Here is a 14,322-nt window from a genome sequence, read left to right as displayed (position 1 = left end):
AGAGTATGTGCCTCAGCATTTGTTGCTTCTAATACGGAGTCTAATAATATTAAAAATAGAGTCGGCGATAGGATGCAACCTTGCTTCACTGCTTTATCGATCCCGAAAGGTCGGCTCTCTTTTCCATTGAAACGGACTGAAACGTCAGTATTCCTATACAGCTCCCCAATTAGTGTCACGATCTTTTCAGGTATGTCCCTATTCAACAGTGTGCTCCACATTGAAGTTCTTGAAACTGTGTTAAACGCATTCTAGAAGTCGATGCATAAAAGTTGTGTGTTAAGGTCTGCAGACTGTTAAATGATTACGATATACGCAGGGAGTTTACGCAGGGAGGGAATGTATGTTCATTCCTCAATACGCTGTCAAGTGCAGGCGAAAAACGATGCAGAAGGAGACTTGCCATCACTTTATTCATTGTGTTTAGCAATGTAATCTCCCTCCAGTTTAACACTGGGTACATAATGTTGTCTTGTATTCGCACGCTGTTTCGGGGTCTTTTAGGTTTAAGAGGTTGAACTTTGGGCTTTTTGTTCGGATCCTTTTCACTACATCTGGATGTAGGGTGGCCACTAAGAGCATGTGGTCACTATCGATGTCGGCTCCTCGTCTAGTTTTCACATCCATCAGCGAATTCAGAAAGAGTTTACTGATAAGTACGTGGTCGATTTGATTACGGGTGTTTCCATCTGGTGATTCCCAAGTATATTTGTGTATATTTGTATTTCATGGGGGAATTTTATGCTACTAAAAAGATCAAAGTTTTTTATACAGAATTGAACAATGGCTTGTACTTATTAGTATTTGCTCCAAATCGGAACATATTTCGATATAGCTGCTATGGGGCATAAGGTATGCATTTTCACCGGATTTTGACGAAAGGTGGTTTACATATATACCCAAGGTTGTGGGTATCCAAAGTTCGACCCGGCCAAACTTAACGCCTTTTTACTTGTTTTTTTTATGAAACATTATAAAACCAATTATCCAGTTATCATATATTGACGAAAGTGCGGCATACGAAAATTATCGCAAATACCCTTCCGAAATCATTTTTAAAAGCATGTGCAAATGTTAGTCCTAAAAATTCATTGGGGGAAAAACGGGTTAAGTTGTGTACTTTATCAAAGCAACATTTATTTGAATTGTATAAAATATAAAGTCAACAAATACAATCATAATTTACAAAATACTTAGAGTATAATAGCGTAGAAATTTTACCGAAACAGGGAGATTGTTAATACAGTGGTAGAATACACTAAGTATATAATATATATATATATATATATATATATATATATATATATATATATATATATATATATATATATATATATATATATATATATATGTATTTTCAAAACGGAATGATTTACAAACAACTTCTGTTTTAGGAAAAATTAGAATTTTATTGTAAATTTCCATTCACTCCTTGAAGAACATCAAAGCATACTCCACAAACACGCACAGGTTTATTTATGCCAAACTTCAGTATGGGAACATCGTTGTTGGAGCATTTTGAGCAAACCACACGTCCACAATGACGACTACAAAAAAAGCAGAAAATTTTTTAAGAAAAAAAATTATTCATTTTTTATTTATTGTATTTATATCATTTTTATTATCGGAAAATACAAACTTAAGGACTCAAAATTGAATACGAAAAAATTAAAAATTTAATAAACATTGTTAGTTTCAAATAAAGCCAATTCACGATAAAGTGAATTGATTTGTAGCTTTCCGGCACGGGATAGCTGTGAGCACCACACAAGCTGGAACTTTGACATCCAATCTGTGTGGTGTTTTTTCGCTATCACGATAAGCTTAGCTGCGAGCTACCCGGCGCGTCCACAGGTTGCGGATAGTAGAATGCTCCATATGGAGTAGTTGCAACTGCATTCGCGGACAATCAGCGGTATCGAGTGGAGAGTCTCAGTAAGAGGCCGGATGGCACCAGCTCTTGCTTAAATACTGAGTGCCTTTGATGCTCCATACGACAAGGCAAGATATTGGCGCCTTTTAATAACCAATGGCCGTCATGTTCCCGTGGCGATCGATCGTATAGACCGCAACAAGCTTGACAAGAATCGTCACATCCACATGGAAATGTGGCTACAACAACAACGATTAAAAAAATATTGAATTAAATATTTCGTTGCGGATCCTTTATTCTGGAAGATATAAACACATCTTTTAGGCATAGGGGATATTGAATTATTGATTATTTCAGGTTGTAGTGCTTGTCAGGCAATTTTTTCGGCTTCAAATAAATCTTCTTTAGTTTTGTGATTTTCTCAATTGATTTTTCTTATTTTCCAAGGGTTCCAATAGGATTAAATTCCGGTAATTTAAGTTGACATTGCATAAGATTAATAATGTTTTCAATAAAAAAAAAATTCCGGGCATTCAGATGGCCGGGGGCTTGCAACTTGTAGACCTTCAAATTTACTCCCTCAAAATTTGTTCGGACTGCGAAAGGCCCATTGGTGGTCCTATTTTTTTAAATTGTGACAGTGCTTAAAAAGTCCTACAAAATAATGCCTACGTGTATGGGATATAAGCCTTGCAATATTTGTTTTCTAAATCAAAACTAACATTGATAAAAATTTCAAATCAAAGACAAAACCTGATTTAACCAGTCGTCCAGGAATGCCGACAGATCACAAAAAGACGGCAATCAGAAATTTGCGTTTACTGGGTTTATTATGGATAGCAACTAAAGTTCAGTTGAATTATAGCCTGACAAGACAAGCAAAATAAAAATTTCTATTATGTATGGCAACTTTTGTCAATTAATGTCGATTACAGTTTTTTGGCATTCTAGGTGCGAGAACAAGTATATTCTAAGTAGATTTAGCAATGTCCGTCCGTCTGTCTGTAGAAAGCACGCTATCTTTGGAACGAATAAACTAGCCGCTTGAAATTTTGCACAAATACTTCCTATTAGTGTAGGTCGGTTGGGATTATCAAGAGGCTATATCGGTTAGATGTAGCTACCATTTAAACCGATCTCCCGATTATACTTCTTGAGCGCGGATAGGACGCAATTCTTATGCGAGTTGACTGAAATTTAGCACAATGACTTCTACTATGATCTCCAACATCCAAACCAAGTACGGCCGAATCGATCCATAACATGATATAGCTCCAATAGCATAGCTATTGTTTTTCATTGTTCATTGCCTATAATGAGATACCGGACAAATGCGATCCATGGTATAGGGTATATAAGAATCGGCCTGGCCGAACAAAGCACGCTTTTACTTAATTTATTTATTTAAATTTTCATACCTGACTAGCATCAAAATAGACAATGACCAACGAAGATGGGAATTTGCATTTTTGTCATACAACATTTTTATTTTCTTGAAAATGCTGGATGGACGAAATATTAGAGGATGAATGAAAATTTTATATAAAAACAACGACCTTGAGCTTGAATCAAAAGAATTATAAATAAAAAAATCAGAAACAAACAAAATTTGTGAAATTTAATGATTTTCGCCCCAACACGCAAAAAACTTGAAATGAAAAAATTCGACAGAGCCCGGCCGGGATTCGCACCTAAGCACACGGAGCAACAGCGACAGCCGATGCCGTTGCGATTGTCTAGCGTGCACTAAATCATGTGCTACCATGGAAGTAGTGTAATTTTTGCAGACCAAAAATGTGTCATTACATGAACACATGCATTGGGAAAAGTACAGCTAATAGGCAATAACTACGACACAAACGAAACAGCAACGTACGGCCCTGCTAGCCATCACACCCAATATGGTTGAAGTTTTTTAACCAAAGACGAAGCGCGTTCTATAGTGGTTGGTGTGCGTTGCGATCTCTGGCTTTCAATTTACAAAGAAAATCTCCGATCATTGAGCTCGTCTCGAAAGAGAAACAAACAAAAATTGTCAAATTTAATAATCATCGCCCAAACAGGCAAAAAACTTGAAATTTTATTTTTAGTTTAAAGCACTGTTGCACAATTTTTTTATTGTTTCTTAGCGTGTAAAATATCACTTATGTCGCCTTTAGCTGCCCTTTCCAATGGTTTCCTTTAGCTACTAAAAACAAACATACCAAAAAGCTCGCCTACTGGATTTACATCAGCGATGTCTAGCCTTTTGCGGTACCGTTGATGGCAAGTCACATGTATTCCAATGGGTGGGTTATGGATGGCAACCTTAGTTCAATTCCGTTGTCAGTTGACAAATTTACAGTACGGATGGCAACTTTCAACTCAAGTTGCCAATGTCAGTTACTAAAAATTGTATTTTTCGTCAACAACTTCCAAATTAAATTGGATGTAATCCAGTAGGTGAGATCTTTGGTGTTGCAGAAATTTTGAATTGGGAGCAGCATAAGAATACTAAAGGTCAGCAAACAGCGTCATAAAATGATTATTTTTTCACGTTAAGAAATAAAAAACCAGTAACGAAAGGCAAAAGCTGGGACGACTGTACAATAGCCTAAACCTACCCTTTAAGTACAAAGTTCTAATTCTGAACCAATTTTGATGGACCTCGGCGGAAGTTTTCAATGGGGTTGTTAAACCATCCGTATAAAATTTCGAGCAAATATTTTTAAACTGTAATAACTACGTTTGTTTCTCATTCAATAATCGTTGACTTTTTTGCAATGAAAAAGGAAAACCGGAGATCACCACATACACCAACCCCTATGGGACGCGTTTCGTCATTTGGTTAGAATAACTCATCGGCCATATTAGGTTTGAAGGCTTCATGGGCCGTACGTTGGTTTTATTATTGCGAAAACGCCTCTATGACATACCAAATGCCGCATTTAGTATTTGAAAATTGGCCAAATTCTTCTTTTACTGTGAAATTGGTAAAGATACCTATTTTTTTGTTGAAAATTGGGGACCACAATTGGAACTGACCCATTGATGATGACATGTGGTCAGAGCTTAATTTTATACTGATTACCAACACACTATTTATAGACCAGTTCTAATCTTTCATAACCTTCAAAGGTAGTGTTTGCGAATACCTTTTTATAGCGAAAGATTCGCCGAATCAGCTTCAGTATTCTGACATTTTTTTTCATTTGCCCTCATTTTTGCTCTCAAACTAGTTTTATGATTTCAACAGGTTATTATATGTATCGGTCTTTTGGTTTTAAATGACTTTTATTTCCATAAAATTTTACGCAAACAAACTGAAAACATTAAGCGGCTATGCGCATCGGATTGGCCCGATGGAACAATTCATCGGCAATGGCTGCCGCCTCAGTGTACGTGTTCGTGTTCTTTTTTCGTCATGGTAGAGCCATTCTCCGGACTCTTGTGGTCCGTGTCGGGATTGTAAAGATCCCGGGACCCTGGTTCTGTTCGGTTTGCCAAACCATCCATCTCGGTCGGTGTCGGTGAGTTGTAATCGGTGCATGGAATGGGTACATTTCCGATCTTGCTCTGGCCTCACATCACTACGGCAGTATAGTTATACTGAATATGTTGCAAGGTGCTGAGCGTAGTCGTCGTCGGACTATGTGACCACCACATGGTAGTCAACGAACATAGGCGGAATTTGAGGCTGGAACACTTAGAGCAATGTAACTTAGGCACCGGTTTAGACAAGCTGTGGTCTACTGCAAAGTCGCTCTCGAACCCCGGTAGACGGGATGACAGAACCTCAGTCACTTTTGGCGAAGTAACCGTGACTGATCCGAAGAGATGCGCCAGGTTGTTCAACCGTCAATTTATTGTGCACTCCGAGAGTGACAGGGCAAGGAGGAGAGCCATTCGCCGTATCCGTGGTCTCCGAGCCGATGGACAACCATCACAATTTACCGTGGACGAAGTTACGAATGTCATCCGTGGCGCCAAATCATCCAAGGCGTTGGGCCCCGAAGGAATCTCTACATTGATGTTGAGGAATCTGGATTTACCTCGAGTTGAGTACCTTACCACTTCCCTCAAACGGTTTTTAAACACTCTTATAGTTCCCGATGTCTGGAAAATGGGAAGAGTGATCCCACTCCTGAAGGCTGGAAAGGACCCGAGTTTGGGGAGTCGTACAGACCGATCTCCCTACTCTCACCAGTGGCAAAGACGCTTGAGGCATTACTCCTCCCGAGCCTCGTAGGAGAATTTCCATTCGCCGAGCATCAACATGGATTTCGGAGACTGGACAGCACAACAACAGCTTTGCATGTCATCACCGCACACATTTGCGGTGGCTTCAATTAGCCCAGGTCATGTGATAGGTCGGTCCTCCTGTCACTGGACCTATCGAAGGCATTCGACACGGTCAACGGAATTATATTCAGATTTATCAGAGTGCCGCCCTCCGAACTGCGCTGAGCTGTCTCCTCAGTTCTCATGTGGACCACCTCCATCAGGAGACAAAGATCCTACCAGTGCGAAGACATAACAACATGCTGTCTAAACAATACCTTTTGTGCTGTTAGCGTAGAGACCATCCAAATCATCATCTTGTGGATAGATGTCCACCCCTCAGAAGCCTTAATGTAGATCTATATGGTCTAGAGGGTGAGGTTCAGCGCTACAAGAAAGAACCTCTAGATCAAGCGGCATATCAAGCAGATCTAGACAACATTAATGCAGACACGGTAGCAGATGCGGTGAATGGCTACCGGGTGAATGTAGTCCTTGGAGGAACGACCGCCTCCCATGGCATCTGAAGAAATTGATCTCCCCGGGCAAACCAGAGTAGTTCTGGCTCAGTTACGTTCCGGCAGATGCAGCCGCCTCAACTCCTACAGAGCAAGGATTGATGCCAACGTGCAAGATGTATGTCCCGATTGTAACCAGGGACCGCACGATACACGTCACCTGTTTAACTGCCCAGCCAGGTCCACTCGACTCAGACCCAGATCCCTGTGAACGCACCCCGTCTTAGTCGCAGAGTTCCTGGCTCTTGACACTCAACAGAATCAAGCAGATGAAAGATAGAACACATAAATATTTCAAAAAATAAATATCGACCAAGTTTTGCGAAAAATCATTTACATTCTGCATAGATGATGACGCTAATTTCTTCTTGGAACTTTATTAAAATCGATCAAAAATCCGTTTTTTGGTGAAAATGATATCCGGTAAAAATTGCATCCAACTATTGCCGTATATGCTTATAATTTGCATCCATATTCCCAATTTATTGGAGATAAAATAAGAAAAGGTGATTTAATGTCAAATTACCTAGCGGCAAACGTACATGTAATATAAAACTTGCTCTCCTAGATAAAAGACTGCTGACTAATATTATTTTAACACATTTCCTTCACAGTGTTTTCACTAGACACAACAAATACAACATGCCAACGCACGGCCCTTGAAGCCATCACACCTAATATGGTTGAAAAGTCTTCAAACCAAAGACGAAAGCGTCTAATAGTGTTTGGTGTGTGTTGCTATCTCTGGCTTTCCTTTTCCATTTGCAAAACAAAATTTCCAATCATTGAGCTCGTTACGAAAGAGAAACAAAAATTGTAAAATTGAATGATCTTCGCCTAAATAGCCAAACGATTTTGAAAATGAATAATTCGGCAGAGCCCGGCCAGGATTCGAACCTGGGCACACGGAGCAACAGCGAGAGTTGTTGCCGTTGTCTAGCTTTCAAAGCCATCAATACAACTTCCAACAGATGTACAGAATCATGTGTACCACGGAAGAAGTGTAATTGTCACAGAAAAAAAGTCTGTCATTACACAAAAGCACATGCATTGGAAAAACATACAGCTAATAGACAGTGTTGTCGAGCGTGGTTAATGTGGTAATTGCATTCAAATGCACAGCCTTTGAAGCCATCACACCTAATATGGTTGAAAAGTCTTCTAACCTTTCTTTTTCCATTTGCAATCTCCGATCATTGAGCTCGTCTCGAAAGAGAAACAAACTGAAAAATATTATTTAGAAATTGTCTTTAAATGGGATAGTTTGCTAGTAAGTCTGTAAAACTTTTCCAAAGAATAATTAGTAATATTTAATTATAAATTATTTGGATTACATCAGCAATGAAATGAACAATTTTAAGAACTCGAGGCTGAAAAAATTCGGTCTATAAAAAAAATTGCATTAACCCATTAACGACGAAAAATACCCAAGAATAGAGCTGCCTTAGAAAAATTTAAGCTCGAGTTAGGAAAGTGGAATCGTAATGAAATTTGGTCTGGCGTAAAGTGGACCACAATTTTGGGGGAAATTGGCTTGATTTATGTTTGTATTTTGACGATGCACAACAAATACGCATTTGGATATAATTCTAATCCCTGAGAGCCACCGTAGCGCAGAGGTTAGCATGTCCGCCTATGACGCTGAACGCCGGTGCGTACAACCGGTTGAAAAGGGATTAATTTATGTTTATTTTTAGGCGATTCACAACAAATATGCATTTGGATAGAATGCTGATACCTGGTGGCCACCGTAGCGCAGAGGATAGCATGTCCGCCTATGAACATCCTAAATAAATTTTAGTCTCAGCGGGGGTTATCGCCATCGCCACTAATGCTCACGAATGTCGCAATCGCAGGGTTCTATGCTATGTAAAAACTTCTCCCCAAAGAAGCATGAGAAGCGTGATATCCAAATTTGGGACCAAGTGTTTGGGGGGCCACCCGCCTATAAAATCACCCCCCAAAGAGGACAAATTTACGACCATAGCAATATGGGGCCCAAAAGAAAGGTCTTTGGGAGTAAAGCACGAATCTGATATCAATATTCGGGAAAAGTGTCTATGGCGTCACCTCTCACCGCCATAACACCACCTAAAAAGGACGTATTTGCTGACCATTGCAATATGGGGACGAGGAGGTATTTTAGAGTGGAACACGAATCTGTTATATATTTTCAGGACCAAGTCATTTAGTAGCCGCCCCATCACCCATGATAACCCACAAATAGGCCGCATTTGCTCACCATGACAATTTGGGCCTTAAGAGAGTGAGGTTCGATATTGATAGCTTTTAGGGTCCATACACCAAACCGCACATATTTGCTGACTTTTGCAGTAAGAAAACAAATTTGATACCCAATTTTAAGGCCAATGGCAATGCGGATCAAATAAACGATATTTGTAGTAGAGCACGATATTGATATATTTTCATGACTAAGTGTTTGGGGTACCACCTGCTCCCCAAAACACCCCTTAATCGTACATATTTACCAACCATGTCAATGGAATGGTTTTGGGGAGTAGAGCACGAAATTGATACCCACTTTCGGGACCAATTTTCTGGGGGTCTTACCCCTTCCCCAAAACACCCACAAACAGCAATTATTTACTGACTATCGAAATAACGGACTCAAATAATGGTATTTACGAGTAGAATACGAATGTGATATCAAAATGTGGGACCATGTATTTGGGCCACCACCCCTTCCCCAAAACGTCACCAAAGAGTGAGTACAAATTTAGCAACCATGGCAATATGTGTTTCAAACGAAAAGTATTTGAGATTGTTTAGGGGACGCTTCATCCCATAAACTTCCCTTAAACCAAAGGCAATATTGGTTTTAAACGAATGGTATTTAAATGAAGAGCATTATGTTTATATTTTTTTCAAGGCCATGATTTACCGATCATGGCAATATGGGGCTCAAATGAGAGGTATTTGAGAATAGAGCACGAAATTCATACCCAGTTTCGGGAGTCCACACCACCCCCTAAACCCACCAATCACCACCGTAGGGACCTTTCCACTTCCAAAATCCCCATGGGAATATCGACTCAAATAGTGTATTTTAGGAGTGGAGTACATCTAATATCCAAACTTAAATGACCCTAAACCCTTCGAGTCAATTCGTAGTCCAATTCAGGGATTCAGATAAAGGCATTTATATTGTTATGCTATTAGTCAAGCGATATACATATATTTTTTTCGTATCTTGGTATTTTACTAAAAGCTCTTTAATTGTCGAAAATAAATTTTTCAAAGTAGTTTTGTTCCATATAAAGTAAAAGAAGGCGCAGCGGAGCGGGCCCTGTCTAGCTAGTTTGCATATATAACACAGATGCTTCTGTTGTTCATTTACCTGCAGCGAAATTTGTATTTGACATATTGCTCCTAAGAGGAAGCACAAATGTTGCGAGGATTCGAGATCAACTCAGAAAAAGTACTGAATTAAATTTGAATCTGTTTGCAAACTTAGATATATTGGGTTGCCCAAAAATTAATTGCGGATTTTTCATATAGTCGGCGTTGACAAATTTTTTCACAGCTTGTGACTCTGTAATTGCATTCTTTCTTCTGTCAGTTATCAGCTGTTACTTTTAGCTTGCTTTAGAAAAAAAGTGTAAAAAAAGTATATTTGATTAAAGTTCATTCTAAGTTTTATTAAAAATGCATTTACTTTCTTTTAGAAAATCCGCAATTACTTTTTGGGCAACCCAATATATTTTTTATTATATTGAGAGCAAAAAATGGACATGGACGGATGTATATAAAAGCCAAGAGAAATCGTACTTACCAATGATGTTTTCGCATCGTAAGAGTAAATTTTGTATTGCACTCCTGACATAGATCGGATTCCGACCAGGGAGACTCTTGTGGCAGCTGGTCGAGAAGTTTGTGCAAAAGTTGATCGGTTGCTAATTTAAAGTTGAATATGCTTATCCCCTCCCGATTCTCAGTTCCAAGGCAAGCTCCATTTTTCACAAGCACTTTACAAAGCGGCGCTTGCCCTCGCATAAATGCTAATAACAAAGGTGTATTACCATCCATATCCGGCACATTAATGGGATATTTAGGCATCGATTCAATAAAGAGGTCACAAATGGCGGCAGCATTTTTATCTTCACCAGTTCGACAAAGTTCATGCAGAGGATTGCGACCCTTATTATTGATTGCCTCTGCATTAATGCTAGACTCCGTCAACAGCTCACGAACAATTGTGAGGTGTCCAGAGCGAACTGCTATATGTAAAGCGTTGTTACCCTCTCCATCGACGGCATCGTAATCAGCTCCATTTTGTAATAGGGCCGAAACTGCTGCCAAGTTACAACGTTCCGCAGCAATATGCAATGGTGTTTTTTGTATAGCATCCCTTTCATTGATACGTGCTTCAGCCAATATTAAGTTTCTTGTTATCATTTCATTGCGTGATGCAGCGGCTAAATGCAAAGGTGTGGACTGATTGGCGTCATGAACTCGAGAATTTACATCAACCTGTATAGCAAGCAAAAATAAAACACTCTCTAAATCATCCTTCATAATGGCTAAATGTAAAAAGTTTCGCCCTCTCGAGTCCATTTGTTCCGCTGCATTGGGTAGACGATCAAGAATTCTTTGAGCTGCCCTGTGGTTGCGTATCGCCAAGGCAGCTGCAAATGGAGTGTTACCGTGCTTGTCCCGAATTTTCAGATCGATTGCAGGATGGCAAAGTAGAATGGATATAATTTCTTCATGCTGATTCTCTATTGCGACTTGAAGAGGAGACTTATTTTCTGCATCCAGTGCGTTTACATTTGCCCCATGATCGATTAGATTTTGAAGAACTTTAACAAGACCCCATTGTGCGCACAAATGGAGGGGCGATGACTTATTAGTTGCTTCATCGCCACCTTCTCCTTTTGGTCCAAGCTGCCTAGGGGAGTCAAGATCGCATTGGCTACGTATAAGAAATATAGCCACAGACTCTTTATTTTCATCTATAGCCCTGTGTAGCAACGTTTGCTGGCAACCATCTGGACCAGGTCCCCAGTTATCCGTATCGACGCCGTGGCGAACTAAGACTTGTGCTACATCCTCATATTCCAATTCGAGTGCTGTCCAAAGTGGGGCATCGCCTTTGTTGTTTGGCGCACTCAAGGCTACGCCACGTGTACATAAGGCATCAACAACCTCAGGCATATGGCAATGAATGGCCAACTGTAGGGACGACTCCTGTTCTCCGGTCAAAGCATTCAAATCGGCACCTTGTTCCAATAAAAAAACTGCAATATCTGATTCGTGATTTAGAATGGATTGATGCAACAATGTCATATCTTGTCCATTTCGGGTATTCACATCAGCTCCACCTTTTATCAAGATTGGGACAAGCTCCGTTCTATTTAAAAATAGACTCAAACTTAACGGCGAATCGCCGTTTGCATTTTTTATATTAAAATTAGGGATTTCGCCCGTTTCGCCACTAAAACCAACCTTGCTTTTAGTGGCAAAATCCACAAAAGCTTCAATAACGTTTGCCGCATTCGATTCTACTGCAACGTGCAATGGCGATTTAAGATCGGCAACGCCTGCCTGAATATTCGGCGATGCCCCCGCTTCAAGTAACTTCTCTGCCAGTTTCTTGAGGTTTTTTTCCGCTGCTATGTGCAGAGCAGTAAAACCACGACTGTTAATATGATTTAAATCGGCATAATCAGCAAGAAAAACAGCTGAGTTTTCCAAATGAGAGGAAGCTAAAACTTGCAACAAGCTGTCGTGCGTTTCCGATTTTAATGGATTAGTTGCAGCTCCCATTTCTATCAATCTTCCAGCGAGTTTTATACCAAATTCGGCATCACGCATTAAACTTAATTCTAGGCAACACTTTTCGTCATTTGTTCTTAGGTTAATGTCTATATTATTTACACCTAGCAAAAGGTTCTGCATTTCGACATTGTCGCATTCAATAGCTAAATGCAAAGGAGTCTGACCCGAACGGTTTTGTATATTCACGTTAGGATTCATTGACAACAATGTTTGACCCACCCCAACCATGTCCGAATACAGACCTGCATCAATAGTTTGTGGACTGTATGCACATATAACATGTAAGGCTGTATCTGCTGAAGATCTGAAAGAAGGTTGTTGATCGTTCTGGGTTCTGAGTGTTATTTTCCAAAAATTAACATACCTTGATGTTTGATTTAAATCGCAATTATTTTTTAGAACGAATTCGGCAGAAAATTTATCTCCGCGTTTTACGGCATCTATAAGAATAGTATCTCCCTACATGAGAAAAACAATATTAGACGACGAAGTATAAACAAAAAAATTGATAAAAATACCTTAGAGTCGTATGCGTTGATATTTGCGGATCCATTTTTTACAAGGGTTTGAGCAATAGGTAAACTTTTACCCATTAGAGCCATTTGCAAAGGTAAAAGTCCTTGTTCAGCAACACTATTCACAAGTTCGTCTAACTGAAATTAATAATATTGGGAATTTATTAAAAAAACAATAGTCTAGTCATTATTCGGCATTATAAAAATCGTTTCATTATTATAGTTTGCGAGGTTACAATGGTAAGAAATATTGTTTGAAGTGTTTTGCGTTGCCCAAGGATTGCATCTTTGGGGGCAGAGAGATCTACAACCGGATTGCAAAAATTTTCCGTTCTGAAATTAACAGGCGATATCGAGGCTGGACTATTACTATTCTTCGGTTTGGTCTTCCAAACTTTAGCTTTTGGTATAGGTATTCCGGACTTCCTTCGCTCATTTTTTTTTTTTTTTTGAGATGAAATACTACAGAAGTTGCACGACTATCCCCTCTAGACTTGAAAAGGAAGTGGAAACTGCGGAGGACATATACATAATGGTCAAGCGGGTCACGAAGGCACCCTTAATGACTCGCTTATGTCAGCATTACCTAGAACCAAACCAAGGGGCAAACAGCGACCGCCACGGATGGACCCCGGATCTGGTTAGTCTAAGGAAGAAAACTCTTCAATATGGCGAAAGCCACAAGGACACCACACGACTCAGACGTCTATAAGGCTGTGCTAAAAGTTAAAAAGGCTGGATGAAATTCCGCAGCTTTGTGGAGGATGCAACCGAGGTCCCGGGCCTAAGGAAGATCCTATCCTCGAAGCCTATTATTATGGTAGAATACATTCAGAAGTCAGTGAATGTGTGGACAATGTCTAGTGCAGAAACGCTAAAACTATTCTTTGACACACATTTCCCGGTGTACTCTTCAACGGATAATGTAGGCCATCCAGCGGACAACCAGACACATAAGCGGTGGCATTTGGTCATAAAGTGTAAGCAAAACTTTGTATTGCTTGCCAATACTATTTAGAGGCCGATTAGATCTTCCAAAATCCTTCAGAATGTGTGCTTGTATGTGCAAGTATCTCAATTGATCCCCAAAGTGGGTATCAATTTCGTACTCTTCTCCCCAATACCTTTCATTTGAGCCCCACTTTGACGTGGTCGGCAAATAAGCCCGATTTAGGAGTGATGGGCGACCACTCAGTGACTTGGCCCTGAAAATATATGTCAGCAAATACGTCCTATATGGGTGGTGTTATGGGGAAAGGGTGGCTCTATAGACACTTTTTCCCGAATATTGATATCAGTTTCGTGCTTTACTCCTTTCTTTTGAGCCCCATATTGTTATGGTCATAAATTTGTTCTC

The 14,322-nt window shown here is 39.8% G+C and overlaps 1 protein-coding gene across 1 annotated transcript in view; it reads right to left on the bottom strand.

Moving 5' to 3' along the window:
- Nucleotides 1-1,348: 1,348 nt before the first annotated feature.
- LOC106094883 (rabankyrin-5) overlaps nt 1,349-14,322 on the bottom strand; it is a 52,348-nt gene continuing 39,374 nt past the window's right edge. Inside the window, exons 3-6 of the mRNA XM_059364014.1 lie at nt 12,969-13,103; nt 12,815-12,909; nt 10,445-12,754; nt 1,349-1,547 (exon numbers count right to left, since the gene is read on the bottom strand). Coding sequence (XP_059219997.1) covers nt 1,409-1,547; nt 10,445-12,754; nt 12,815-12,909; nt 12,969-13,103 — 2,679 coding nt within the window. The 3' untranslated portion in view covers nt 1,349-1,408. The remainder of the gene's footprint in view (nt 1,548-10,444; nt 12,755-12,814; nt 12,910-12,968; nt 13,104-14,322) is intronic.

The sequence above is a fragment of the Stomoxys calcitrans genome, chromosome 2 (genome assembly GCF_963082655.1).
Source record: "Stomoxys calcitrans chromosome 2, idStoCalc2.1, whole genome shotgun sequence".
NCBI lineage: Eukaryota > Metazoa > Arthropoda > Insecta > Diptera > Muscidae > Stomoxys > Stomoxys calcitrans.
Note: the sequence above shows the minus strand (reverse complement) of the source record. Positions and strands in the feature narration are given on the sequence as shown.